Raw genomic sequence first — 27653 nt, 5'->3', positions numbered from 1 at the left:
GTAAAAAGCATCTTATCCGAACAAATGATAGCTGATTTTGTTGCAGAAGCGACGACTCGACCTCGCAAATTCACTGAACTCAAGAGCACTGAGTCAACACCCATTATACATTTCGTGTGGGACTGTTGTATACATGCTACACATGTGCCCAGCTCTAAAATGCCTCAATAATATGCATGTAGATCTATTATTTACAGCTCAAATTCCATATACGCAACTTATTTTTATGGCCATTTTTCATTAGAGTTGGCATGAGAAATGATTCAGGATGTGCTGAAACCTGTTTTGGCCTGTCGGCAGAACGACCGATACATGAGAATGGTATCGTCCAGCTACCCATTTAAAAGTATGTAGATAATTTTATTTCGGGGACAATGGAAGCTGCACAAGAAGCTCTAAGCTCTAAATCCCGAAGCGACAATGGTTCTTTTACGTTCCTTTTCTAAAGGTCGTGTTTTGCTCCCAATAATTGTTAATTACTGAAAATTCAAATCGTTATGTGGTTTCATCGTTTGATATGCGACGGTTCAGAGTTCAGCTAGGCAGGACGGACTGGTAAAATGTTTCCGCGTCTAAATGATGAACCATTGTATATCAAAGAATAAGCCACAGGAAGGCCTTGACCAATTTTCATTCTAACCCGCTCATGACCTTTTAAGAATGAAAAGTACCGATATAAATTAGTTTGGTAATAACCCAGCCATTTTTTGTTATTGGCCTACTTTGTATAATTGACAAACTAATCGAGCCATATTGGAAAGGAGCCTTTTGCTTGGATGTGTTTCGACATTACACTCGCACTTTCTCTGGCATATTGACACATTAACACTGACACATTGTTAAACAAACTAACAGTTGTTAATGATAACACGGATAACTATTGCAACGAGAAGATTGTTATGTGTTTGGAGAACAATCAAATTCAACAAGAAATATGGACGACTTTTAGAGTTGTTGCCAGAAGAAATACGCTAAGCTCTATATTCACACCAATTTATTTCTTCAAATAAAAAGTTTCGTTCAAAAGATCAAGAACTTATAGTTAAAAATTCAAACTTCAATACATCAATTTACAAATATAATACAAAATTTATTTCACATATTTGAAATACTGGTAGCCAAGCTCGTACATCACCAAAGTTTCAGCTATTTTGATTTTTATTCAGTAAAAGCTTTATCCTGTTACCCTGGTAGTTTGTTTGATTTCTTCATTCTGCAAGGGGCGAGGGGGGGGAGACTTTATAGTTTTATTTATGATTTTGTTGTTGCTGCTTTTACTTCTTTTTGTTGTGAGTTAGGTGGGGTTAAGGTCAGGATTTATTCATATGAACTGCCACTTTCGTTTTTCACTGTGGTTCTTTTATTGGCATCTTTGTTTTCAATATGTGAATTATTTCTGTTCTTTAGTTCTTTATGTTCACGCCTCACCATCCAGTTTCACTTTATCGTTCTTAAAAGTGTTGTTGCTGCAATGATCAGTTACTAGCTGCTTCGCTCTAGTATTTAATTATTTCATATTCATTCCCAGATTCGCCCGTCGTTGTCAAAGTCTTACAGTTGACATAATCATCTGTTTTCTTTCTGCAATATTCTGTTGCAGAATCATGTCCAATTGTTGTCTCAGAATCGCATTTAATGACGGTATATTCATGTTCTGATTCGTCTACCACTGCCCTGGTATTCAGATAAATGTTTCCAACGTGAGTTGTGTTGCTGACTGGAGTAACATCCGGTTCTGGAGAGCTGAATGTCTGAAGTTTTGTATCTGATGCCACTCTTCCATCTTCGAGTTGATTAATCTCGCAGTAATTTGCATCATCTGAAACATGATATTGCAAACTCAAGCAGAACAGTTAATTTTGATAACCTACATTGCAAATAGGAGTTTGTAAAAAATATCTAAACACAATGCTTCTTACATACATTGTCAAAGGACAACTCAATAAAATCTAAACGAAGATGCTTTGAAAATACTGAATTAATAGCAGACTCGCTTTTACTGAGTCTGTCCAGGAGAGTTATGCAACATCCTACATGTCCTCTTTTATACCTACAGATTAAATGGGCCTCATGATACCAAAGCAGCAAAATCTAGCAACACAGAGTCCAGATACAGAAAGACTTTTTATGGTTGCCACACATCACTAAAGATTGATGTTATGATTGTTGTTATATCTATGAAAATATGCCTTTAAAACATATAACGCAGCAAAGCAAATAATGGCAGAATCGATTCGACTCAGTCTGTTCATGAAACATAGTGAAATTTTCAACGACCTTCAAGCTTCCTAGCACCGATTTAATAAAAACATTATAAATGCATTCCACCAAACTATGTCTTTTTAGAAATTCAAACAGTATGATCTGTGAGTATTTGTAATTAACAGTTGTAGAAAGTATTTGTTAGAAGGTTTATAAATTTGTAGAGCAATAGCACTGTGATGTAAATGAGAAAAATGAACTTATATACTACTTATGAAATATCAACATAAATAGCACTGGTATTTTTTTCATAATATTGCATTTTATGGGTATTTCTATCTGTGGACATTGTCACGTATATCTAGAGACATGCCGTTTTACTATGATATAAAATGTATATAGATTTCATGAATTATTATTTTCTGTTTTGCTTTGTTTTGTTTATTGACACAGTGGCACAGTTATAAGTCGTATGGAGGCGTTCCATCTATTAATAGTGGAGGAAGAAACAAATGTACATCCGGGCGTTGTTTCATGCAAGGGTGGACACCTGGGTAGAATCACCAACCTTCCTCGGGTATGGTGGACTTCCTCATAATAATCATCAAAGAATTCTACGTCCCAAACGTAAGGGCAAGTGACTTGAAGTCAGCGACCTTTAACACACGGCCACGGCCACGGAGGCCCATTATCAGTTTTGCATTTAAAAGTACCATAAAATGACCATACAGACAGAATAATTAATTACAAAAGATATAGATAAAACATAAGTATTTTATATATAGTTTATTGTTATAAATACAGCCGCATATTCAAAATTACAAAGTATAAAAAAGCGTACACTGATAAGTTTGGTCCTGAAGTATTATTCATTCAAGGGTACGCCGACACATGGTTAAAATATTGAAAATATTTTAACAAATTTATATTTTTTATTATCAATATTAAATAACCCTATGTTGTAAAATATCACTATTTCATAAAGTCAGAAATTCCATATTTATTACTTGCCTTCGGTTTTGTCCAGAACAGCGGTGCTGTAACAAAAATGAAATATTTCATGACATTTATATCGGCATAATAAACACAAATATAAGTCCTTACATTGAAGCCATTTAGTTTCATTTTTCTGCTTTCTTTAGTGGTGAGAAAATTTAAATGGACCAAACGTACTTTTTCAGCAACCCTAGAAACTCTATGGTGATCCTGTAAAACATTATTAAAATCTGTCCCACCAATCTAGTTACATCATTTTTTATGTTATGATATGTGTTATGATGTCCTAGACTATATTTTTATATAGTGAAGATACATATAGGCACACTTTTTATTTTTTCATTTTTTTTTTTACAAATTGAAATTTTCCTCCATAGACCGTAATACTCAATGACGTGCGTTTGGACAGTATGGCGGCACCCAGTAATGTTTTTATGAGTGGCCAACTCAATATTATCAAGTAAACGTATTAAAAATGTTCATAATAGTAGAGATAGACACTCTTTGCAGTTAGAACATGTAATCCACGAATTGTTTCATACGCATGTTGCAATTGGTGCTTGAATAACATCGGGAGTGGTCATGTGATTGTTCGATCATAAAAAATAGAACCAAAACGAAGTTGTAATCTGATTTGATGATGCAAAAGTTAATTTGGGAAAGTGATTAGATATCTAATTCATACATAATTCAATTTAGGATACAGTGGAACTTGCAATTTGCAAATAAGTACATTTCATCTTGAACAATTGACTTGTTAATGCACTAACGTCTTTCTGTACAAAATGGTGATTATTCATTTTATATCTATTTTGAGTTGCTCCCCAAGTAATTCACGCGAACTTTCATGAGCTCTGTCTTTTCAGAGAGTAAGCGCCAATGACAGCCGAATTTCTACAACAGTGAACTTCCGTTGGAAAAATATATATGGCATTTATCAAATAATTAGAGTACTTAGAGTAAAATCCTTGAAATGCACTACGGTGACATTTTAGCTCGCCTGAGCCAAAAGGCTCATGGTGAGCTTTTGTGACCTTTCGATGTCCGTCGTGGGTCGTCCGTCAACAATTTCGAAAAAAATCTTCTTCTTTCAAAATCACTGGCAGATTTACACCAAACTTAACAGGAATGACTATTGGGTGCCCTCCTTTCAAAATTGTTCGAAGAATTTAATTCCACAATCAACTCTGGTTGCCATGGCAATTGAAAGGAAAAACTGAAATGTCTTCTTGCCCAAAACCGCAAGACGTAGAACCTCGATGTTTTGGCATGTGACATCATCTAATAGTCCTCAAGATTGTTCAAATTATGCCCCTGGGGTGAAAAGAGGCCCAATCCCGGGGTTCCAAATTTTACATAGACTTACACAAAAAAAATCTTCTTGTCTGAAACCACAAGACCTAGACCTTTGATATCTGGTATGTAGCATCATTGCCTTGTAGTCTTCAACCAAGAGTGTCCAAATTATGCCCATGAGATGAATAGAGGCATCACCAAGGGAGTCCCAAGTTTTACATAGACTGAAATAGGAAAAAAACTTCAAGGCCTAGGCTTTTGAATTTTGGTATGTTGCATTGCCTAGTGGTCCTTTGTTGTAATTGTTCAAATTATACCCCTGAGGTGAAAACAGGCCCTTCCCTAGGGATCCCATTTTTTACATAGACTTATATAGGAAAAAACTTTAAAAATCTTCTTGTTTGAAAGCTTAGGCTTTTGATAATTGGTATGTAACATTGCCTAGTGATTCTATAACAATACTGTTCAAATTATGCCCCTGGGGTGAAAAGAGACCCCGCCCCGGGGCTCATTTGTATATGAGTTTATACGGAAAAAATACTTAAAAATTATCTGATCATATTTCCTAGACTATTTAGTATAACTACCTGATGACCTAAAGTAATTATGATCACTTGACTGTGACCTGGACCTACTGACCTACTTTTTGGGTTTTTTAAGATACAGCCTTGAAATTTGGACGACATATATGTTTTTCCCACCGATCTTTAAACTGACTTTAAGTGAGCATGAATGTGGTCTATTGACCTACTTTCTCAACATTTTAGCATCAGTCTGACATTTAAACATGTAGCTCATATTACTCATGTGAGAGATCCAGGGTCATCATGACGCTCTTGTTTATAGTTTAATTAACGCTAGATCTACTTAATTTACCGATAGTTGCACTTGTTTTGTCACAGAACATCCAAACTGGTGTTAACTTCTCGGATAGGACAGACTTTAACACTGTCTGGACAATATTCATACAATTTTCAATACATATATAAATACTTATAATTTAAAAGTAATATTTCAAACAAAAATATTAATTATTGTTCATATACATACTTCGTACTTATTTTTCATACTTACTAATGGGAGCTGTTTTGTTGTTGATCACCTGAAATGTACATAACGTTATAATCAAAAGTTTGCGTAAACTGCCAGAAATGCACATGACGTTATAATCACAAATTTGCGTAAACTGCCAGAAATGTACATAAAGTTATAATCACAAGTTTGCGTAAACTGCCAGAAATGTACATAACGTTATTATCACAAAGTTGCTTAAACTGCCAGAAACGTACATAAAGTTATAATTACAAATTTGCGTAAACTGCCAAAAATGTACATAACGATGTAATCATAATAAGGGTAAACTGCCTGAAATGTACATAACATTATAGTCACAAATTTGCGTATACTGACAGAAAAGTACATAACGTTATAATCACGATTTGCGTAAACTGGTTGAAATATAGATAACGTTATATCACAAATTGCGTAAACTGCCTAAAATGTAGACAACGTTATAATCATAAATTTGCGTAAACTGCCTGAATTGTACATAACGTTTTATTATGTGCTTTTCAGTGAAATACTGATTTTTTCCTGTGAAATGAAATTGATATTTTAACTGCATCAAACAGTAAAATCTCATTTTTATCACTGGTAAGGAACTAGACTTGAATGCGAACGAATGTGAATTACATATGATCGCAAACTTGCAAAATATACTTCAGTAAAGATATAGATGTATATTAATATTTTCAGGATCATAAAGATATACATTTCTTCGTAATAAAATCTAAAAGAAATCTGGAAACGTTATAGAACAGTTTTTCTACATAGATATCACGACGTCATGAAATTATGACGTCATGATGCGATGCACGTGACGCTGAATGGATATTACCTGATTAAAACCATTAAAAATACACAAAATAAAAAGAAAATCTGCTTGCTTCAAAATATTTAATTATAAGGTTTCACTCGGTGAAATATATCGATCTAACACTGAAACAAATACATATCCTTTATGTAATCACAAATCGTAAACTGTCTGAGGTACACATAATGTTATAATCACAAATTTTCGTGAAGTGCCCGAAATGTACAAAAGGTTATAATAACAAGTTTGCGTAAACACTCTGAAATGCACATAACTTTATAATCATAAATTTGCGTGAACTGACAGAAATGCACAAAAGGTTATAATTACAAATTTGCGTAAACACTCTGAAATGCACATAACTTTATAATCATAAATTTGCGTGAACTGACAGAAATGTACAAAAGGTTATAATAACAAGTTTGCGTAAACACTCTGAAATGCACATAACTTTATAATCATAAATTTGCGTGAACTGACAGAAATGCACAAAAGGTTATAATTACAAATTTGCGTAAACACTCTGAAATGCACATAACTTTATAATCATAAATTTGCGTGAACTGACAGAAATGCACAAAAGGTTATAATTACAAATTTGCGTAAACACTCTGAAATGCACATAACTTTATAATCATAAATTTGCGTGAACTGACAGAAATGCACAAAAGGTTATAATTACAAATTTGCGTAAACACTCTGAAATGCACATAACTTTATAATCATAAATTTGCGTGAACTGACAGAAATGCACAAAAGGTTATAATTACAAATTTGCGTAAACACTCTGAAATGCACATAACTTTATAATCATAAATTTGCGTGAACTGACAGAAATGCACAAAAGGTTATAATTACAAATTTGCGTAAACACTCTGAAATGCACATAACTTTATAATCATAAATTTGCGTGAACTGACAGAAATGCACAAAAGGTTATAATTACAAATTTGCGTAAACACTCTGAAATGCACATAACTTTATAATCATAAATTTGCGTGAACTGACAGAAATGCACAAAAGGTTATAATAACAAGTTTGCGTAAACACTCTGAAATGCACATAACTTTATAATCATAAATTTGCGTGAACTGACAGAAATGCACAAAAGGTTATAATTACAAATTTGCGTAAACACTCTGAAATGCACATAACTTTATAATTACAAATTTGCGTGAACTACCTTAAATGTACATACTAATTTAATCACAGATGTGCGTAAACTGCCGGACAAAATAGTTAGTGCATTGTTTAAAGTGACCACAAAATACTTACAATCACCCTTTCTGTTCTTTTTAATGACATGCCTATATTATATTTCAGAGTTCTATCATGATTTTCAGATGTTCAAACAAGGAAGTCAATACACAATACAGTGTTGCCATGGTCTAATTTGTAATGTAACAGTTAGGTTTGTGCAAATGTAGTGGCAAAAAGGCCTTAACTTAATCTGAGAAACTTAATAATAGCTAGTAGAGACGTAGTAGCAAGTAAATGTACATGTACGTATAAATATTCGAACATAGTTACAACTTCAGCGAAATCAGTCGCCTTCTAGGATTGATAAAAACACTTAAGAAATTATTCATATTATACTCGAGCGTGCACTTGTTCACATAAATACTTGTATTCATTTTCCTTGTGGGCATTTAATGTTTGTTTTCTTATTATTGATTACTTGAGTGGACTTCTACGAAATTACTGTTAACTATAAATAATTGTATACACTGTTTCAAAGTACGCAAAATTGTTTTTCTAAGATTTTCCATCATTTAAAGAAATATGTTTTATACCATATTTTGTAATAATTTCTTTGCATGTACTTGTTTTGCATATTTTCCATGTAATTACTTTAAAATGGTTATTTTAAGTCATTTAATAAATTGAACATATACAGATCGCCGATATGGACAGTCTGTTGAAAAGTTGTTCTCAGTTTAATTATTTTTCTTGTTTGCAAAGTTTCATTCGAACACGGTTCTTTGGACAAATGAATATGAACATTTGCAACACACATTCTGGTCTTTGTAAGTAGTAGTAATCCCATTCATGTCTATTACTACTTCATTTTGAGGATTTAACAAACGAAACTGCCAGATTCATTGCATGCAGTTACCGGTTTATTTTCGTTTAAATCTATTTTTAGAAACCAACTCTTTATTTCATTCTTTACTTTTCTAAAATGGTCAATTTATAAATGAAACTAACAAGAACATGCATCTAGTCAAAATAAGTAACAGCTTCATTTTCCAATCGTTTTTATCATTATGTCTATACGTGAAATTGCAATACATCGTGTTAAAGACTATAGCCATAACTTTCTTCTACACGCAGTAGCTATTTCTTGAAATATAGATTGAAATTATTGCTTGCAAAACATCTTTAGAAAGTATGCAACCAAGCAAAATAACATGAGGCTCGGTCTGACTGTGTCTGATTATGACAGGTAATGGAATGTGTAACACCCTTCATTTGTCCAAGCACTGGCTTTAGCAGAATTCTGCTATAGACTCACCAGACAATACAAATCACTCAGTCAACTTATCGTATTACGTAAGTAATGACTGCATAGACATTATATATATCCTGTCTCCACTCTAACTGGAATATTGTCTATGAAATGATGATTGATATGCTGTAGTAGTACTTATCTGGATGGAATGACAACATGAAAACAATATTTATAAGATCGCATTGAAAAATAATAAGTTCGAAGGTAAGTAAGCGTGACAGCTTTGGCTGATTTCTCAGTATTATTTTACTCGTCCTCCGAGGTGATATGTAATATATTCAAATGAAACACAAAGGAAACAATGTCGGCAGTAATATCGTTGGTCAAGTTGATATGAAAGAAAAAACCATCACTGAGAAATTAACTTCACGGGTTACATCATGATATTCTGAAGTAAAAATCTACTGAAAACCTCAGTCTTGAAATTCCGTTTGATCGAACGACAGATTTCGCAAGATTGTTAAGATCAAGTAAACGATGTTGCGTTGCAGTCTGGGACTAAAGGGAAATTCGGTTGATAATTTTAAATGTCCTTTTGCACACTGAAATAATTAAACATGCATATTATCTATACTTAATGCTGCATAAAGCACGAGATATAAGAAGAGTTACTTTAGTAGCTAAAAATGATATCACATACCTTCTTCTTCGGTTGCTTTAGGCCTGCATGTTTTCTTTCTTAACGCTATCGTTACCGTCACAGTTCCAAATATAACAACTACACCACATACTACTATCACTAATATGGTTGTAATTGTGTCATCTGATGTAATTCCAGTATCACTGCTTTCCACTGTAACTTGATCTGGGTCAGACTTGGAGTAAGGAACTTCATAAGTGGCATACATATCATCTTTGTTAGTTGTATGCGTATCATGTTCGTGTGTTGCCGATGTTTTCTTTGGATTTTCTTGAACGGCTTGTGTTGTTACACTAATCACATAAGCTGTTGTTTTTTATGTTTGCTTAAGTGTGCTTTCAGTTTCATATTTTGATGTTACAGAAGAAAGTTTCGTCGACGGTTGCACAGTGTAGGGTTTCTTGATTTCAACCCTATTTTCACTAAAGGTTTGATATCCATTTTCCAGATAACATTCTGTGTTATAAATACCATCGTCAGACGCTTGTAGATCTTTGATAATGAGTTCGAAATCTTTAAGGTTATATTTTAACCTGTCTTCTTTGACATCCTTTAAAAAGTCAAAGTTTGGTTTGGTCCTTGAGAAAAAATGAACCCATTTATACCGTGAAAGCTCAGTACTTGGAGAAAAACGTAGCTTAGCCTCAACTGTACTTCCTGCTTGGACATACGTCAGTGATATTCTACCACAATCTGAAGATAATAAAAAAGAATTGTTGCACATATAAGCCAACTGTTTGCTTATATTTTAGAACCTAAGGCATTTTTCATCAGAGCGCAAGGGAGGTTATGATTGAGAAGAATGAAAAATACTTTAGTAATCGTATCAGTTTGTATTTACAAGTAAACAAAAAAGCACATCTTTGTTTGAGAATGAAGGGTAGTTTCTTTAATGGAGCTGAAGTCTATATGTTCTCACGAGCAAATTTACTGTAAAAACAAACATTTAGCACTTCTTTATGTATAATAAAGTGAATTATTAACCAGCATTTAATAATGCAGATAGAGCGTTGTTGCTTTCTGTGTATGGTGCATCACAAGGTGTGTTAGTGCTATGCCAATTAGTTGTCTTTTAAATTCTTAAAAGGATATCAATCTAGAGTTACATCAAAAGTTTAAAAAGTTCAAAGCAGATATTAAGTTATTTAAATAATACCTATTTATATTTTACATGGAGTCAAGTGTAATGAGAATAATCATAATAGTGCGACTGTGAGAATAATTAACAGACGAGAATAATCAAAGTTTGCAAGTATGAATCATAATTGACAGAATGTCATAACAGTTTACTGAACAGAACAAGAAAAAAGTCTAGCCACCGGTAAGGCTCGGTTTTCCCCTTATAAACTGTAATATGAAATTGACTCACCTGTTTGACCGTCCACAAACAGATTTTTGTTCACTACATGTACCACAAGAAATGTAAAACTGATTAGCTTCATAGCTCCTTTTTTCTTTTTGTAATTATTGTACGTTAAGAAATAGTCGTTAAAACAACAATGTTCAACATATTCAGTATTTACTCCTTACATTATTTAAGTCAAATCTTCCTGTTTCGTGTTTGTCAATTAAGTCTGGTAGCAAAGGTCAAGATGACTTAACACGCTTAACGTTGTACATGAGGTCCAGAAGAAATCATTTATTTTTCCCTAACAATCTGTTGTAATAAAATGAGTCAACAGAATCCACAACAAATATTTCGTACATTTTGTTGGTTTATTGAAATATAAGGGATGTGTTAGAATATATGTTTCGAAAAGGGCGTTTTATATATTCTATATTTTCAACCAGTTAGGATGTTTACCAACAATGGCTTAGGATTATTTGTGAATTTTTGAACTATCTAGAAGTTATCTACACAATATTGACCATGATTTCTTTTGTCTATCTAATAAGAAACGCTTTGTCAGCATGTGAACAAAGACCACAGTTATCTCTACATACTATATATAGACACTATGCAAATTTACAATCAATTTTAACTATGTTTCACACAACAAAACTGTTATTTATATTTAACAGAACTACTCGAGGGAAATCCAACTATTGAACGGTTATTTTTCTATTTTTTCCTATTATTTCTGACAAAATCACAAGCCTAAATCAAACAAATCTAAATTAATACAAACTTGAAAACCTAAACTTGTCAACATTTTCCAACATTCTGCTTCAAGATTTAACATGGTTTTTTTTTGTCTCAAAGTATGCCATTTGGTACATGTTTTCACTCATGATTTCTTGGAAAATCAACGACAAACAGTGGAATATTTTCCGTGTAACAACTTCCTTATTGTGATCAAAAAAGAAAAAAAGCTGCATGTAGCGAAATAACCACAACATGACCGCTTGCATCATGGAGTTCAGCATTTAAAGGTCCAATACCACACTGGCCATAGCTTTATCAGATCAAGTGGTCCAACGTTGTTTGAGCGGTGAATTTTACGCCGATCAGATGGAGAAATATGGCTGATACTACAAATTTCCAGTATTGTAAGTATGATTTAAAGGAATTTCTACCCGTTAAAAAACGAATCAAATGAAAACGATGGGTGCACCTGGAGCGCAAATGTGTCTATGTTTTAGCACATGTGTCCATTTAGCTGAGATTTGTGCCGTTTATTCAAACACGTCTGTACAATCCGGCGGGGGAAGCAGATTTTTGACAGTTTTTGACAATATCGCATCAAATATAGTGTTAATCGGGAACAAGAAACTGTTAAAACACTTTTTATGTAAAAGGCTACCTCTTAATACAAAGCGTGTGTATTTTCATAGAATTATTCAGGGTTATTTCTGAAAAACGGCCGAAAACCTAATGCAACGCCGTTTCGAGTGGGTCGTTATGCAACGCAATCAAGTGGATACCGTTCTGTGTCTTACTTGCGAAGTCTTACCCGTCTTAAAAACAGTCATTAAAGCATAACAATGAATAAATTTAGTGAGTTTTATAGCATTATAATGATCCCGCTATTTCTAATATATTGTACTTTTACATTTTTATGTTAGCTTAACATTTAACATATTTTTGCGGAAATTGTCAAAAAACATCAACACAAAAACATAAAACTAGGATGAACATCGAACAATATCATTAAGTAAATAATAGTAATAGTTCGTAAAAACAAGAACCATTTTACGGATATTTCTCCTCCACGAATGGTACTGAACTGCATACCAAAAGCAGGTTGACTCTTTACATCAGTATAGTTACAGTTGGTTACTTTTTAGTCCCTTAAAACCATTACATTGCGATTTCATTACTGACTTGTTGTGCATTTTAGCTGTTCATAAAAAAAATAAATAAAATTTGGTCCATGATAAAAGTACTGATCAGTTGTTTGTATTTATTTTCATTCATATTGTTGGTGTAGCGTTCATTTATTTTCAGAGAGATAAATCACAGAGAACGTTAAAACTGGCCAGGGAAAAGACAAGATTTTATTTGTCCTCCATAAAACAGAAACGACGTAATAAACCTCTATGGTCGCCGTTCAAAAATGAAAATACAAATGAAATACAGACACCGATAAAAGAAAATAAACGGACCAGCAATACTAATAGAGACGTGTCATCAAGCAAAAGATTAAGAGCATTTTCTCCATGTCCTCAAAGGGAATAAAAACACACACACAAAAAAAAACAAAATAAAAAAAAAAAAAAATAAAAATAATAAAAAAAAAACTACGGTGCTCCTAAAGTGACATGTTACGCACTTTTTTCCACTTAGGTAATGTGAGACTTTTTTTATTTCGTTTAAACGAAATCATTTCGTTCAAACGAAATAACTATTTCGTTTAAACGAAATCATTTCGTTTAAACGAAATCATTTCGTTTTAATGAATTAGTTATTTCGTTTAAACGAAATGTTAACGAAATGTTATTTCGTTTAAACGAAATAACTAATTCGTTTAAACGAAATAAAAAAAGTCTCACATTACCTAAGTGGAAAAAAAGTGCGTAACATGTCACTTTAGGGGCACCGTAAAAAACGAAAAGACTGCTAACTCCAACTTCAAGCACGAAAATATCAAGAAAAAAACAAACCTGTTCACAATAAGGTATTAAAAGAAAGAGTTTTATGAGATGAAGTCTTTGAAGAATTAATAGAGGAAGATACAGATCTTTTAGACATTGCAAGCGACAAGGCTGTCCTGAGACAACTTTCTGAAGCAAAAGATATATTATTTTTACAATATTTCTAACTCTTATCAAATCGAATAAGTACCCGTTGACAAACATCACTTTTCTTCTTTGGTTAGAGACAGTTAAATAGTACAACTGTGGCACATCTCTATTAGTATTGCTGGTCCGGTTTATTTTCTTTCATTGGTGTCTGTATTTCATTTGTATTTTCATTTTTGAACGGGACCATAGAGGTTTATTACGTCGTTTCTGTTTTATGGAGGACAAATAAAATCTTGTCTTTTCCCTGGCCAATTTTAACTTTCTCTGTGATTTATTTCTCTGAAAATAAATGAACGCTACCACAGGAATATGAATGAAAATCTGACAAACAACTGATTAATACTTTTATCATGGACCAAATTTTATTTATTTTGTATGAACAGCTTAAATGCACAACAAATCAGTAATGAAATCGCAATGTATTGGTTTTAAGGGACTAAAAAGTAACCAACTGTAACTATACTGATTTAAAGAGTCAACCCGATTTTGGTATGCTGTTCAGTACCATTCGTGGAGGAGACAGATATCCGTGAACTGGTTCTTGTTTTTACGAACTATTACTATTATTTACTTAATGATATTGTTCGATGTACAATATATTAGAAATGGCGGGATCATTATAATGCTATAAAACTCACTAAATTTATTAATTGTTAGGCTTTAATGACTGTTTTTAAGACGGATAAGACTCGCAAGTAAGACACAGAACGGTATCCACTTGATTGCTTTGCATAACGACCCACTCGAAACGGCGTTGCATTAGGTTTTCGGCCGATTTTTCAGAAATAACCCTGAATAATTCTATGAAAATACACACGCTTTGTTTTAAGAGATAGCCCTTTACATAAAAGGTGTTTTAACAGTTACTTGTTCCCGATTAACACTATATTTGATGCGATATTGTCAAAAACTGTCAAAAATCTCCTTCCCCCGCCGGACTGTACAGACGTGTTTGAATAAACGGCACAAATCTCAGCTAAATGGACATATGTGCTCAAACATAGACACATTTGCGCTCCAGGTGCACCCATCGTTTTCATTTGATTAGTTATTAAACAGGTAGAAATTCCTTAAAATCATACTTAAAATACCGGAAATTTGTAGTATCGGCCATATTTCTCCATCTGATCGGCGTAAAATTCACCGCTCAAACAACGTTGGAACCACTTGATCTGATAAAGCTATGGCCAGTGTGAATACTAAGGAAAGTGAACATTTTAATTTCTTTTAAAAAGCACAGAAACTATTTCATTTTATTGGAAAATGAAAGTTGGTATGTAGAAATTCGAAATAAATCGCAGTATATGTACAATTATTTTTCTATGAAGTATGAAGAAAGTTAAAAAGACCTGGGGGTCATTCTGTCGATTCATTGAAATTTCAACATAATACACATACATTTCTTTGAGTTCCAAAGACCTTCTGTAAATTTTGACCTGCCAATCTGCATTATTAAGTGTCTTGCTGAAGTCTATGCACTGGCTATGAAAAAAATTGCCAACTCACTTTCCCTTAGTAATGGACCTTTAAGTACCCAGTCATCATATTAAAATACAGATATGACCGCTTAAATATCTATCATTTTTTAATGACAAGCGAAGGACTTTCAAAACAATAACGACAAGATTATATTCATATTATTTCATGAGTGAAACAATTTGTCCACTTAATCATGAAGTTGTGCAAAACTAATAAGAATTCATAATTCCGCCTACTATGAATCTCCCACATTCAAGGTGGCGGAGCAACTGCAAAAATACAAGGACTGCATGTAGTAAAATTGTCTCTATGTAATGAACTTTCCGTTCGTGAAATCAAGTCATAGTTTTTCCCTACATCCCGAACTAGATATAGTATTTTGTGTCCTGTTCGGGAATCAACATTTTCATTTCTTGACTTGTTCCTATCGAAAGGCCCGGTGCATGTGAGTATACATGGTGTCATTAAATGAAATATGCCAAATTAAACTTAGATACTTCATCTAACTTTCTATCGGTCAATCTTTTTTAATGTTTTTTAACAATTTTTATTCAACTGTTATATTTATTAATTTCAAAGTTTTTCGAACAGTAAACATTACTTCACAATCGGGAAACACAAATATGTATATTTACATGAATTGCATTCAGTCGGAATTATTGTTGTGTCAAGAGTAGGAATACTTAGTATTGGTAAGTCACACTTGACCGAGCACCTAATCGCGAAAGCTGTTGTCATTACAAGCTGGCAAATCAAACCCCGTGACCTTAGAATTAACCTCTGACGTTAAAATTATTCTTTCCGAATTGAGGCGACTCTCTGACTGAATGCGCTTCGCGTATTACATATAACTAAATCCCAGGAAGGGAAGGTGGCGTTGTTGAAACATGCCAAACATCTAATTGTCACATAGGTTAAAATGCGTCGTTACCTTCGAATGAATGGTGTCAATATGTGAAAACAAACCCTATTGTTACCCACTTATTGTGCACAACAAACGCATACATCGAATACCCAGATGTCACACTCAAGAAATTAAGGACAGATACTACTAAATTAAAGCCATGAACTTTTACCTTTTTTACTTAATAAATGTAACTAAATTGCAATTAATTGCATTTACTTTTTTATCAGGCCCCATATGGGTAACCCCGTAGGGATGGATAATAGGGGTCGGGAAGCATCCGCTTACTACCCTTACAATGTATTCAATTAATTATTACTATGAAATAAATAGCATTCATATAATACAGATATAAACAATAGTTCACATATTCATAATCAAATTGTTGATGTACGGTAGATATAGTACTAGACATAGTAAGCTATAATATATATTAAAACAAAAGGAACTCATTCGCTATACGATACCATTGACTTGTCCGAAGCGAAAATTGACAAGGTTGAGAAGCGAAGATTTGCCTTGACAATATCCGTCACATTAGCGTTTCAATTACATTTCTAAAATTTAAGCATTCAATTTCAATACATTGTATTAAAGTTTGATCTTTAATTGCTGACCTTAAATTTTTGTAAAAAGTCGTCGTCTGTCATCTGTCAGCATGTAGCTTATGTGTGCGATATAGGCTGTATTTTTCAATTGGTCTTCATGAAATTTAGTTAGAATGATTGCCTTGATAAAATCTAGGACAAGTTTGATTATGGTTTATCTTGGGTTAAAAACTAGGTCACTAGGTCAAATCAAAGAAAATCCTTGTGTACACAAGAGCGGCTGCATTTTACATTGGATATTCATAAAATTTAGTCAGAAAAACCTTGTGTATGCAATACGGACTGCACTTTACACTTGACCTTCATGAAATTGTCTAAATAAAATCTAGGCCAAGTTCGAATATAGGTCGCTCGGTCAAAAAAGAATAAGAGTGGCTGCATTTTACACCGGTATTCATGAAATTTGATCACAATGTTTGCCTGGCTGAAATCTAGGTTAAGTTCGAATATGAGTCATCTGGTGTCAAAAACTAGGTTACCCGGTGAAATAAAAGAAATAAGGGCTGCATTTTACACTGGATATTCATAACATTTAATCAGGATGTTTGCCTTGATAAAATCTAGGATAAGTTAGAAAATGGATTATCTGGGGGGAAAAACTAGGTCGCTAGGTCAAATCAAAGAAAAACCTTGTGTTTGCAATAGGGATTGCATTTTACACGAGATCTTCATGAAATTTAATCACAATGTTTGCCTGTGTAAAGTCTAGGTCAAATTTAAATATGGGTCAGCTGGGGCCTAAAACTAGGTCTGCCGGTCAAAGTAAAGAAACACCTTATGTATTGCAATAGTGGCTGCATTTTTACCTCACCAGAGCACAAAGTGCTCAGGGTGAGCTATTGTGATCGCTCACCGTCCGGCGTCCGTCCGTCCGTCCGTCCATCCACACTTTCCTTTAAACAACATCTCCTCCTAAACCAACAGGCCAATTTTGATGAAACTTCACAGGGATGTTCCTTGGATGGTCTTCTTTAAAAAATTTCAAAAAATTGAGTTCCATGCAGAACTCTGGTTGCCATGGCAACAGAAATGAAAAACTTTAAAAATCTTCTTCTCAAAAACCAGAAGCCCTAGAGCTTAGATATTTGGTGTGAAGCATTGCCTAGTGGACCTCTACCAAGTTTGTTCAAATGATGACCCCGGGGTCAAAATTGACCCCGCCCTAGGGTCACTTTATTTTACATAGGAAAATCTTTAAAAATCTTCTTCTCAAAAACCAGAAGCCCTAGAGCTTAGATATTTGACATGTAGCATTGCCTAGAGAACCTCTACTTAAATTGTTCAAATCATGACCCCGGGGTCAAAATTGACCCCGCCCCAGGGGTCACTTGATTTTACATAGGAAAATCTTCAAAAATTTTCTAAAAATAAACCAGAAGGCCTACAGCTTAGATATTTCACGTGTAGCATTGCCTAGTGGACCTCTACAAAAAATTTCAAATAATGACCCCAGGGATCAAATTGACCCCGCCCCATGGGGTCATTTGATTTTACATAGGAAAATCTTCAAAAAATTTCTAAAAATAAACCAGAAGGCCTAGATCTTAGATATTTGACGTGTAGCATTGCCTAGTAGACTTCTACAAAAAAAATTCAAATCTGGAACCCCCAGGTCAAATTTACCCAGCCCCAGGGGTTACTTGACTGTATATAGGGAAATCTTCATAAGTTTGCTAAAAATAAACCAGAAGGCCTAGATCTTAGATATTTGATATGTTACATTGCCTAGTAGACTTCTACAAACTTTGTTCCATTCATGACCGCCGGGGTAAACTTGGCCCCGCCCCAGGGGTTACTTGATTGTACATCAGAAAATCTTCAAAAAAAATTCTAAAAATCATCAGTTTGACATTTGAAACATGTAGCTCATATTACTCTGGTGAGCGATCCAGGGTCATCATGACCCTCTTGTTTAACGAATCTTCATGAAATTTGATCACAATGTTTGTCTTGATGAAGTCTAGGTCAAGTTTAAATATGAATTATCTGGGGTCAAATACTAGGTCATCCGGTCAAATAAAAGAAAAACCTTTTGTATACATTAGGGGCTGCATTTTACACTGGATATTCATAAAATTTAGTCAGAATGGTTTCTTTGATGAAATCTAGGTTAAGTTTGAATATGGATTATATGTGGTCGAAAACTACCATATTATACTAAATTACCATAACTAAACCCAGGAAAGACAACACAAACCCCAATAATTATAGGCCGACTGCCATAACTAGTTGTTTATGGAAAACACTAGAACATATGATACATTCTAGACTAGTTTGGTGGCCTAATTACAAACTTTCGAACCGGTTCTCGTGAGCAACGTAGCACAACGGATCATCTTGTTCGACTGGAAAATCTAATTCGTGATGCAGAGAACACCTTGTGTCTGTCTTTTCGATTTCGAAAACATTTACGATAAAACATGAAAATGTGGTACTACGAATGACCTTGTCTTCTTAGGTTTAAAAGGTCGTCTTCCAACAATTTTATCACAATTTTTATCTGATCGCAGTTTTACAGTTCGTGTTGGTTCGACCATTTCTGAGTAGTAGTTCGAACTTAGTCAGTAGAAAATAGTTTTAGATTTTCCAAAACAAAAACTCATTGTGTCCACTAATGTCAATTAAAAACAACATTCAGACACTAAGCTTTTTCTAGACGGTATGAAACCCGTCGTTGAGAAAGCAAAGTTTTATCATATTTGATAAAAAGAAAGTTTTCGTTTTTACTAGATCTACATATAAAATATCTGAAAGCCAAACACGTGGCGTCATCAAATTTTTAAAGGTAATTTCAAATACTGATTAAGGAGTCGATCAAAAGATTTTTGTTAAGACTCTATAGAGCTTTGCTTTGATCGAAGCTAGAATTTTGTTTGTTGTTTATGGTTCGGCAAGAAAAACTTATTTACTAATGTTAGGTGCAACCAATAACCAAGGTCTTCGTATTTATCTTGGTGCATTTAGAACATCGCCTGTTGAAAGTTTTTATGCAGAAGCAAGAAAAAAATCTTTCACTGCAGTTTCTAATGCTTTTTAAACCAAAATACTTCGATTCATATGAGAAAACCCTAAACAAATCAAATCGTTTGGTTTTATTTTGTTGGGTTTAACGTCGCACCGACACAATTTAGGTCATATGGCGACTTTCCAGCTTTAATGGTGGAGGAAGACCCCAGGTGCCCCTCCGTGCACAATTTCATCACGAGCGGGCACCTGGGTAGAACCACCGACCTTCCGCAAGCCAGCTAGATGGCTTCCTCACGTGAAGAATTCTACGCCCCAAATGAGGTTTCGAACCCACATCGATGAGGGGCAAATGGTTTGAAGTCAACGACTCTAACCACTCGGCCACGGAGGCCCCTCAAATCGTTTGGATTTCGCATAAAATCTTATATCAATGAAACTGACTTTGAATTCAAAGATATAAAATCCTATCAAATCAGAGAATACACAAATCAAAATAACCAATCAATTCAAAATTTTAAAGAATCCGTTGACCAACCATAATTATTGATACAACATTTAGGACTACTTGATTTGGAATGAAGAAAAAATTAGTTTCCCATAATAAATCGATTTCAATGCTAACAATAGAATAAACTACATCGTTTCTTCTTGAAAGTTGAACACCTTTATAAGAGAAATATTAAGGACTCGGGTAGAAATATTATATATTCAAACATATCAGAGCCAGAAACAAATTCAATTCACGCTCCAGAACATGCAGTTTCATTTAGTTTTAGAACATTGTGTTTTTCAACAGAGAAATGTCTCTACTCGCATGAAAATGTATTAACACCAGAACGTAATTGTATGTAAGTACGCGATCATTACCATATTAGCATCATGGAAGACAATGTGCAATTTTCCCGCCAAAATACATATAGAAACGTTTGCTTCCGGTTCCATGGAGAAATCCATTATAGCGTTAAGACGACCCGAGATTAACTATAAGTAAACAACTTAACGTCCACATTTATAAGTCGTCTTTCACCAGGCATTTGGAAAATCTTCCGATCAAGCTATGATTGTTTTAACGCCAAGTATAGATTGTAACAGTTCAGAACGCACTTTATTAATTCTCCGGAAGGATGTCGGATTTGGACGAAGGATGTCAGCTTTAGGCTAAATACTGTAGATCGAAAATCATATGTCACATATATATTGAAAGTTAAAAGCTGAAGGAGTATACGAATGTTATGAAACAGAATTACTCGGGTAATTCCGACACCTTTGATAAAGCTTAATGTGTAAATAAGTTGAAAATAGTCTAGTATTTAATTGTTTCGTATTCATTCCCAGATTCGACCGTCATTGTTGAGATTTCATAGTTTTCATAATCAACCGTTTTCTTTCTGCAATATTCAGTTGCAGATTCATGTCCATGTGATGCCTTAGAATCGTATTCAATGACGGCATATTCATTTCCTGATTCGTCTTCTACTGCTCTGGTATTCAAACACGAGTTTTTACGACAGGTTGTGTTGTTGACTGGAACTGCATCCGGTTCCGAAGAGCTGAATGTCTGAAGTTTTATACCTATTGTTACTCTTTCATCTTCGAGCTGATTAATTTCGCAACACTGTGCATCATACAAATAGGAGCCACTTTGTTGCTTATCACCTGAAATGTACACAACGTTATAATCAGTGTGCGTAAACTACCTGAAATGTACATAACGTAAATGTGTGTTTAAGTCTGATGCTATTTTTCCATCTTCGAGCTAACTCATTTTGCATTGTGCATCATCTGAAAAATAATATTGCAAACTCAAGAGGGTACAGTTAATATTGATATCCTAAGTTGTAAAAGCAAGAACTGTCTCTATTAGTGACAAATGCCCCAGAAACGTGATTTATGGACCAGACAAGCAACAAATCATGTTAACATTTGACTTCTAAGTGTGACCTTGACTTTGGAGCTAGGACTCTGGTTCCTGCGCATGACGCCTCAGCTCATTATAGGTAGCATTTATGCCAAGCTTTAAAATCCCTTCACCGATGGTAGAGTTATGGACCGGACAAGAAACAGACCATGCTAACCTTTAAGTGTGGCCTTGACCTTAGAGCTAGGGGATCTGGATCTTGCGTATGACTCATTATGGGGATCATATATGCCAAGTAATTTCAAAATTCTTTCATGAATGGTAGAGTTATGAACCGGCCACGCAACAGACCACGTTAACATTTGATTTCAAAGTGTGACCTTGACCCTGGAGCTAGGGTTTTGGGTCTTGCGCATAACACGTCGTCTTATTATGGTGAACATTTACGTTACGTTATTTTAAAATCACTTTAGGAATGGCAGAATTACAGCCCGGACAAGAATTTACACGAACGCACTCAAGCACGCACGCACGGACATTGCGATTTTAATATGCCCACCTTCCAAGGCATAAAAATATATACTCACATTGATTTTGAAGGACAACTTAAAATCTAAAAAGAAAACAACTTATTCTCATGTGATTCTATAAGCTTTCTCATTAAAATCATAAACCCGTAGGTGATAACAACATATCGAAAACTGGAATCCTAGGTGAACTACAGATTTTTTAATACCTACTTTCACTTCAAAATGTTGAAAGCAAGGCTCTGATTAATACCGTGAGTCTCAATAGCCTGTCTTCAGATCCAATGCGTCGTTAATTGTAGATGATTCTGATTATGATTGTTTTCTAACTTACTTAAGTAGATTTCTACGAAATAACTGTTAACTATAACAAATTGTTTACGCTGTTTTAAGTGAGTAGTGTAGTATTTCCTAAGACTTTCAGTCATTAAAAACCAATATGTTTTATACGATACTTTGCACATTTTTCTTGGCATACACTTGTTTTGCATATTGTCCTTGTAATGGCTTTGCGCTGCTCAAAGAACACAGGGAAAAAGATGAAAAGCTACAATTCAATGGTTATTTTTAGTCATTAAATAAATTGAACATAATATAGTTCCACGGATGGATGTGAACAATCTTCTGAAAATTGCTCTTAGTTCAGTTATTTTATGTATTGCAAAGTTTTATTCTTTGGACAGTATCATGATCAAATAAATACACATATATTCACACATATACATTTGCAAAATACATTCTAGGATACAGTTTATTTTCTTTGTTTCTAAGTAGTAGTAATCACATTTATGCCTATGTCAGAATACGTGTTACATGACCCAGGGAAGTGCTACGCCTTTAGTATCTTGAAAAAATGAAATGGGTCCAATCGCTAAGGTGACTTATGTCTTACGACTAGCTGACAAACGATGTAGAATGTCCTTTGTTTAAACGCATAGCTGGTGTGACCAGATATCTCGTATATATTTGTTTCTCTGGCTACTTTGTTTAAATGATTTGTGTACCAATGATTCGTAAATGATTTCAATTAGGAGGTAAATAATTTCATGGATCAGACAGATGACCAAGTGTTTCAAACTAACAATCTTCAGTTAATGATTATCAGCACAACCTCCTATAGGCTGGAGATACTATACTTGACTGTTGGTTTATATGTCCATATGTTGAAGTTCTCGTCAGACAAAGTCTTTGATTCAACAGCATACGAGTCCTATCGCATTGATGTTCAGCCTATGTCCTCTAAATTGAAACTGTAACTCAAAAAGATTTTGAGGTACAATTTGACTAAAGTACATCTCCTATTACGCTACGCTTAGGATATGACAACGAGCTATTGATAGCCTCGTTCTGACGACCCTTCCGCTAGCCAATCAAAAGCTAACTTACAACATTCTGCAAGCTTTAAAAAGCCTTGGTTTTTGATATCTACAATTTTTATGTCTAAAGATGTCAGACAGCCGGTTAGCCCAGTCGGTAGGGCACTTGCTCTGTAAGCGAGAGGTCCCGGGTTCGAGCCCTGAATTGACTGCAAATATTTCTTACTCTTTGACATTCGAACAAGTTGTCTGATTGGTTCAAATAAAAATAGATTTGCGAAAATAAAAATAGCAATATTTTAAATCCAAAATATACAGAAGACGAATGTGAATGGGTCGTTCTCAGATCTTCGTTTAGAAGATCAAGTACTTTAGTCAGATTGCATACAGGTATAACCCCGATGCCTTGGCTGTACTTCGCAAATAACGTTGAACCACGTCTATAAGCTGGAATTCTCCTACTATCTCTGTAGATTACCAACTCAGACTCAGCTTCAGCATTTCGATGCTCAGCCTATAATTGCTACCGTCTATAGCATTCAACTACAGTTAAGGTAAAACTCTTATGCGCTGGCCCCATAGCCAAAAAAAATCTTGTTAAAATTATGCAACACTTCTTTGGTCTAAGAACGTCAAACGTCTTCTTTTTAATAATTATTTGCCCTGACAACGAAGTTGCAATAACTTTCTCGTCAAGGTACTAGGATAAATTAATTAGTTGAATTCTCGGTGTGTCTGCATCAATCACTGGATACTGAATGAATTCTCTGTCATCCATCTATCTTAGTAGAAGTAAGTTTTGATTGGTGCTATTCATAGAACTTGTTTCTGATTGGTCCAAGTTAGTACGTAGTATTTTACAACTGAACTAGTACTTGCTCTAATAAATAGCTGGTTCCTTTAACTATTGTATATAACATAACGTGTGATGCTGGGATCCAGCTATCACTGTTATTACCCGAATCATCCTTAAATGAACCAACTCCTATTATTTACGACTATTCAACTATAATTATAACAATGATACAATGAAAAAAAAGGTCAAGCAAAAAAAGATATTTGACATAAGAATAGTTGATTATCAGCTAAAACCATATCACATACCTTCTTCTGTTTCGTTAGTCGTGCACCTTTTCTTTCTTAACTTTATGATCGTAACCGTGGTTAGTACAGTTATAAGTAGTACACCGCATATTCCTCCTATCATGGTTGTTATAGTGCTATCTGTTACTTTGCTTACCACTGTAACTTGATCGGACTTTGAGTAAGGAACTTCATTAGTCGCATACATATCATCTTTGTGTGTTATCACTGTTTCCTTAGGTGTCTCATTTGTTGTAATTTCTTCATTTACTTTGCTTGTTAGTGTAACTTGTTCGGATCCTGAGAATGGAACTTCGTTAGTATACATATCATGTTCGATTGTCGCCGATGTTTTCTCAGCTGTCTCATTTGTTGTAACTTCAGTTACGTTGCTTGCCACTGTAACTTGATCTTGATCAGACTTTGAGTATGGAACTTCATTAGTCGCATACATATCATCTTTGTGTGTTATCACTGTTTCCTTATGTGTCACATTTGTTGTGATTTCTTCAGTTTCTTTGCTTGTTAATGTAACTTGTTCGGATCCAGAGAATGGAACTACACTGGTCGTTAACATATCATAATCTAGTGTTGCCGATGTTTTGTTAGGTACCTCGTTTGTTGTAGTTTCAGTTTCTTTGCTTGTTTGTGCGATTTGGTCATATCTTGAGTATGGAACTTTTTCAATTGTATATATATCATGTTCGTGTGTTGCTGGTGTTTTCTTAAGAGTTTCTTGGTTCTGTTTTCGCACGGCTTGTGTCGTTACACTATTTACATAAGCTGTTGTTTTTGATGTTTGCTCAAGTGTGCTTTCAATTTCATACTTTTGATGTTACAGAAGAAAGTTTCGTCGACGGTTGCACAGTGTAAGGTTTCTTGATTTCAATCCTATTTTCGCTAAAGGTTTGATATCCATTTTCCAGATAACATTCTGTGTTATAAATACCATCGTCAGACGCTTGTAGGTTTCTGATAATAAGTTCGAAGTCTTTAAGGTCATATTTTGACCTGTCTTCTTTGACATCCTTTAAAAAGTCAAAGTTTGGTTTGGTCCTTGAGAAAAAATGAACCCATTTATACCGTGAAAGCTCAGTAATTGGAGAAAACCGTAGTTTAGCCTCAACTGTACTTCCTGTTTGGACATACGTCAGAGATATTCTACCACAATCTGAAGATAATTAAAAAAATATATTTTTTCACATATAAACAAGTTGTTAGCATAATATTTAGAACTGAAGGCATTTTTCATTATAGCGCAAGGGAGGTTAAGATTGAGAAGAAAATGAAAAATACTTCGTATCAGTTTGTATTTACAAGTAAATCAAAAAAAAACACACACATTTTTGTCTGAGAATGAAGTGTATTTTCTTCAACGAAGTGGAGGTCTTTGTTCTCACGAGTAATTTTCCTGTATAAACCATCATTTAGCACTTCTGCATGTATAAAAAGGTATATTATTAACCAGCATTTAATAATGAAAATAGAACGTTGTTGCTTTATGCGTAGTGACATATTCGCGAATCTACATTTTGAAATACACAGGATGGATAAGTATGGATGTGTTAGTGCTATGCATAGACATTTGTTTGTCGTTTAATTTCTTAAAATGATATCATTCTAGAGTTAAGTCAAAAGTTTCAAAACTGTTTTATGTGGAGTCAAGTCTAATGAGACTAATTATAACAGCGCGACTATGAGAATATTTAACAGACAAGAATAATTAAAGTTTGCAAATATAAATATAACTGAAAGAATTTCGAAACAAATTAAGAAAATAAGAAACAATTCACCGGTAATGTTCGGTATTCCCCTCCTAAGTTGTTATATGAAATTGACTCACCTGTTTGACCGACCACAAACAGATTTTTGTTCGCAACATGTGTCACAAGAAATGTTAAACTGATTAGCTTCATGGCTCCTTTCTATTATTCGTTGTTTTTAGAAAATAAATATTCGTAAAAAAAAAACACAGAAATGTCCAACACATTCGTCAGAATTTACTTCTAACTTTTAATATGTCAAATCTTCCTGTTTCGTGTTTGTCAGTTACGTCCGGTAGCAAAGTCCAAGATGACTTAACACATTAAACTATATACATGAGGTCAAGAAAAATACCATAAACATTACGGAGAAAATCATTTACTTTTCCACTAAAAATCTGTTGTAATAAAATAAATCAACAGACCCTACAACAAATATTTCGTATATTTTGTTGGTGTATTGAAAAATAATGGAATGTGTTTGAATATACTATATTTTGTAACCAGTAAGAATGTTTACCAACAATGGCTTAGGCATATTTGTTAATATTTTATCGATTTAGAAGTAATCTACATGTACACTCTGAAATAATTAGTGCAGATAGTGATAGCCATTGATAGGGGAAGCACTATCTAAGAAACTAAAGAAGTCAAGGTTTAGTTTACTTGAGACGGATATGTTGTTGATTTATCCTGTCAGTAAAATGAAACAGCCCGATACTCCCCTTGGAAAGAAAATGTCGCCTGTATCTCCATGCAGAAGGGTACTACTCCATCCGTTTGCCGTGGATAGCGGCCCGTAGGCCGGAGAGGAGTGTCCTGGATGTTGAAGTGTCCCAAAGCACCCTGAGGAGGTCAAGCATGTTTGTTTTCATGTGTGCATCCCCTTTCCAGGGTTTGGGTGCCAATACATATCTTTGATTTCTGATTCGGTGTAGAAATTTTTGACTGTCGTATTGCAAGAGATTGGGAGACTATAATCAACTTTTAACTAGACAAATGTCATGATACTGTGGCTGACCCAGACCACATTTATGACCACTTTTTATATAAAGCACTTAACACAAGAATCATTACAGCTCCTCCATGAAATTTACCACATTACATGAAAAACATGTGTTTTTCCAGATTCCTAAGAGAAGCTATGTGAATTACCATACCTAAATCGGGAAAGACAACACAAACCCCAGTAATTATAGACCGATTGCCCTTACCAGTTGTTTATGTAAAATTCTATAACGTATGATAAATTCTAGACAAGTTTGGTATCTTGAATCTCAATGCCTAATAACAAATTTTCAAAGCAAGCACCTTGTCATCATTTTACATTTTTATCCCCAATACAAAGTAATACCTCAATATTCTTCATTTTGACAAGCTCAAAGTGTATTTACTATACCTAAAAATCCTAATGCAAATTGCTCATTAGTTTAACTTGATTATC

At 34.2% G+C, this 27653-nt stretch overlaps 1 protein-coding gene across 3 annotated transcripts; it reads right to left on the bottom strand.

Moving 5' to 3' along the window:
- Positions 1–977: 977 nt before the first annotated feature.
- On the bottom strand, positions 978–26504 carry LOC123559541 (uncharacterized). Of its 3 annotated transcripts, none has more exons than XM_053552596.1 (5): positions 26290–26504; positions 9520–10212; positions 5569–5596; positions 3214–3239; positions 978–1819 (listed from the first exon to the last, which is right to left on the bottom strand). In XM_053552596.1, exons 2-5 carry the CDS (start codon positions 9725–9727, stop codon positions 1497–1499), a joined length of 585 nt encoding a protein of 194 aa, XP_053408571.1. In that variant the 5' UTR covers positions 9728–10212; positions 26290–26504; the 3' UTR covers positions 978–1496. The 3 variants fall into 3 exon arrangements, with proteins under 3 accessions (XP_053408571.1, XP_045207386.2, XP_045207385.2); XM_045351451.2 differs by lacking the exon at positions 26290–26504 and adding an exon at positions 10889–11872; XM_045351450.2 differs by lacking the exons at positions 978–1819; positions 3214–3239; positions 5569–5596; positions 9520–10212 and adding exons at positions 20353–21318; positions 24468–25617 and having other exon boundaries at positions 26290–26502.
- Positions 26505–27653: the final 1149 nt, after the last annotated feature.

This window comes from Mercenaria mercenaria, chromosome 10 (assembly GCF_021730395.1).
Source record: "Mercenaria mercenaria strain notata chromosome 10, MADL_Memer_1, whole genome shotgun sequence".
Taxonomy (NCBI): Eukaryota; Metazoa; Mollusca; class Bivalvia; order Venerida; family Veneridae; genus Mercenaria; species Mercenaria mercenaria.
The sequence above is the reverse complement of the archived record's forward strand: the minus strand, read 5'-3'. Positions and strand labels throughout refer to the sequence as shown.

Excerpts from the sequence above, each read along its gene's own strand:
- LOC123559541 (XM_045351450.2), bottom strand. The coding sequence starts at position 25,023 with ATGTTAACGACCAGTGTAGTTCCATTCTCTGGATCCGAACAAGTTACA. Across the intron at positions 21,319-24,467 it reads GACTAACGAAACAGAAGAAG|GTGATAAGCAACAAAGTGGC; the intron begins GTATGTGATATG and ends TGTACATTTCAG.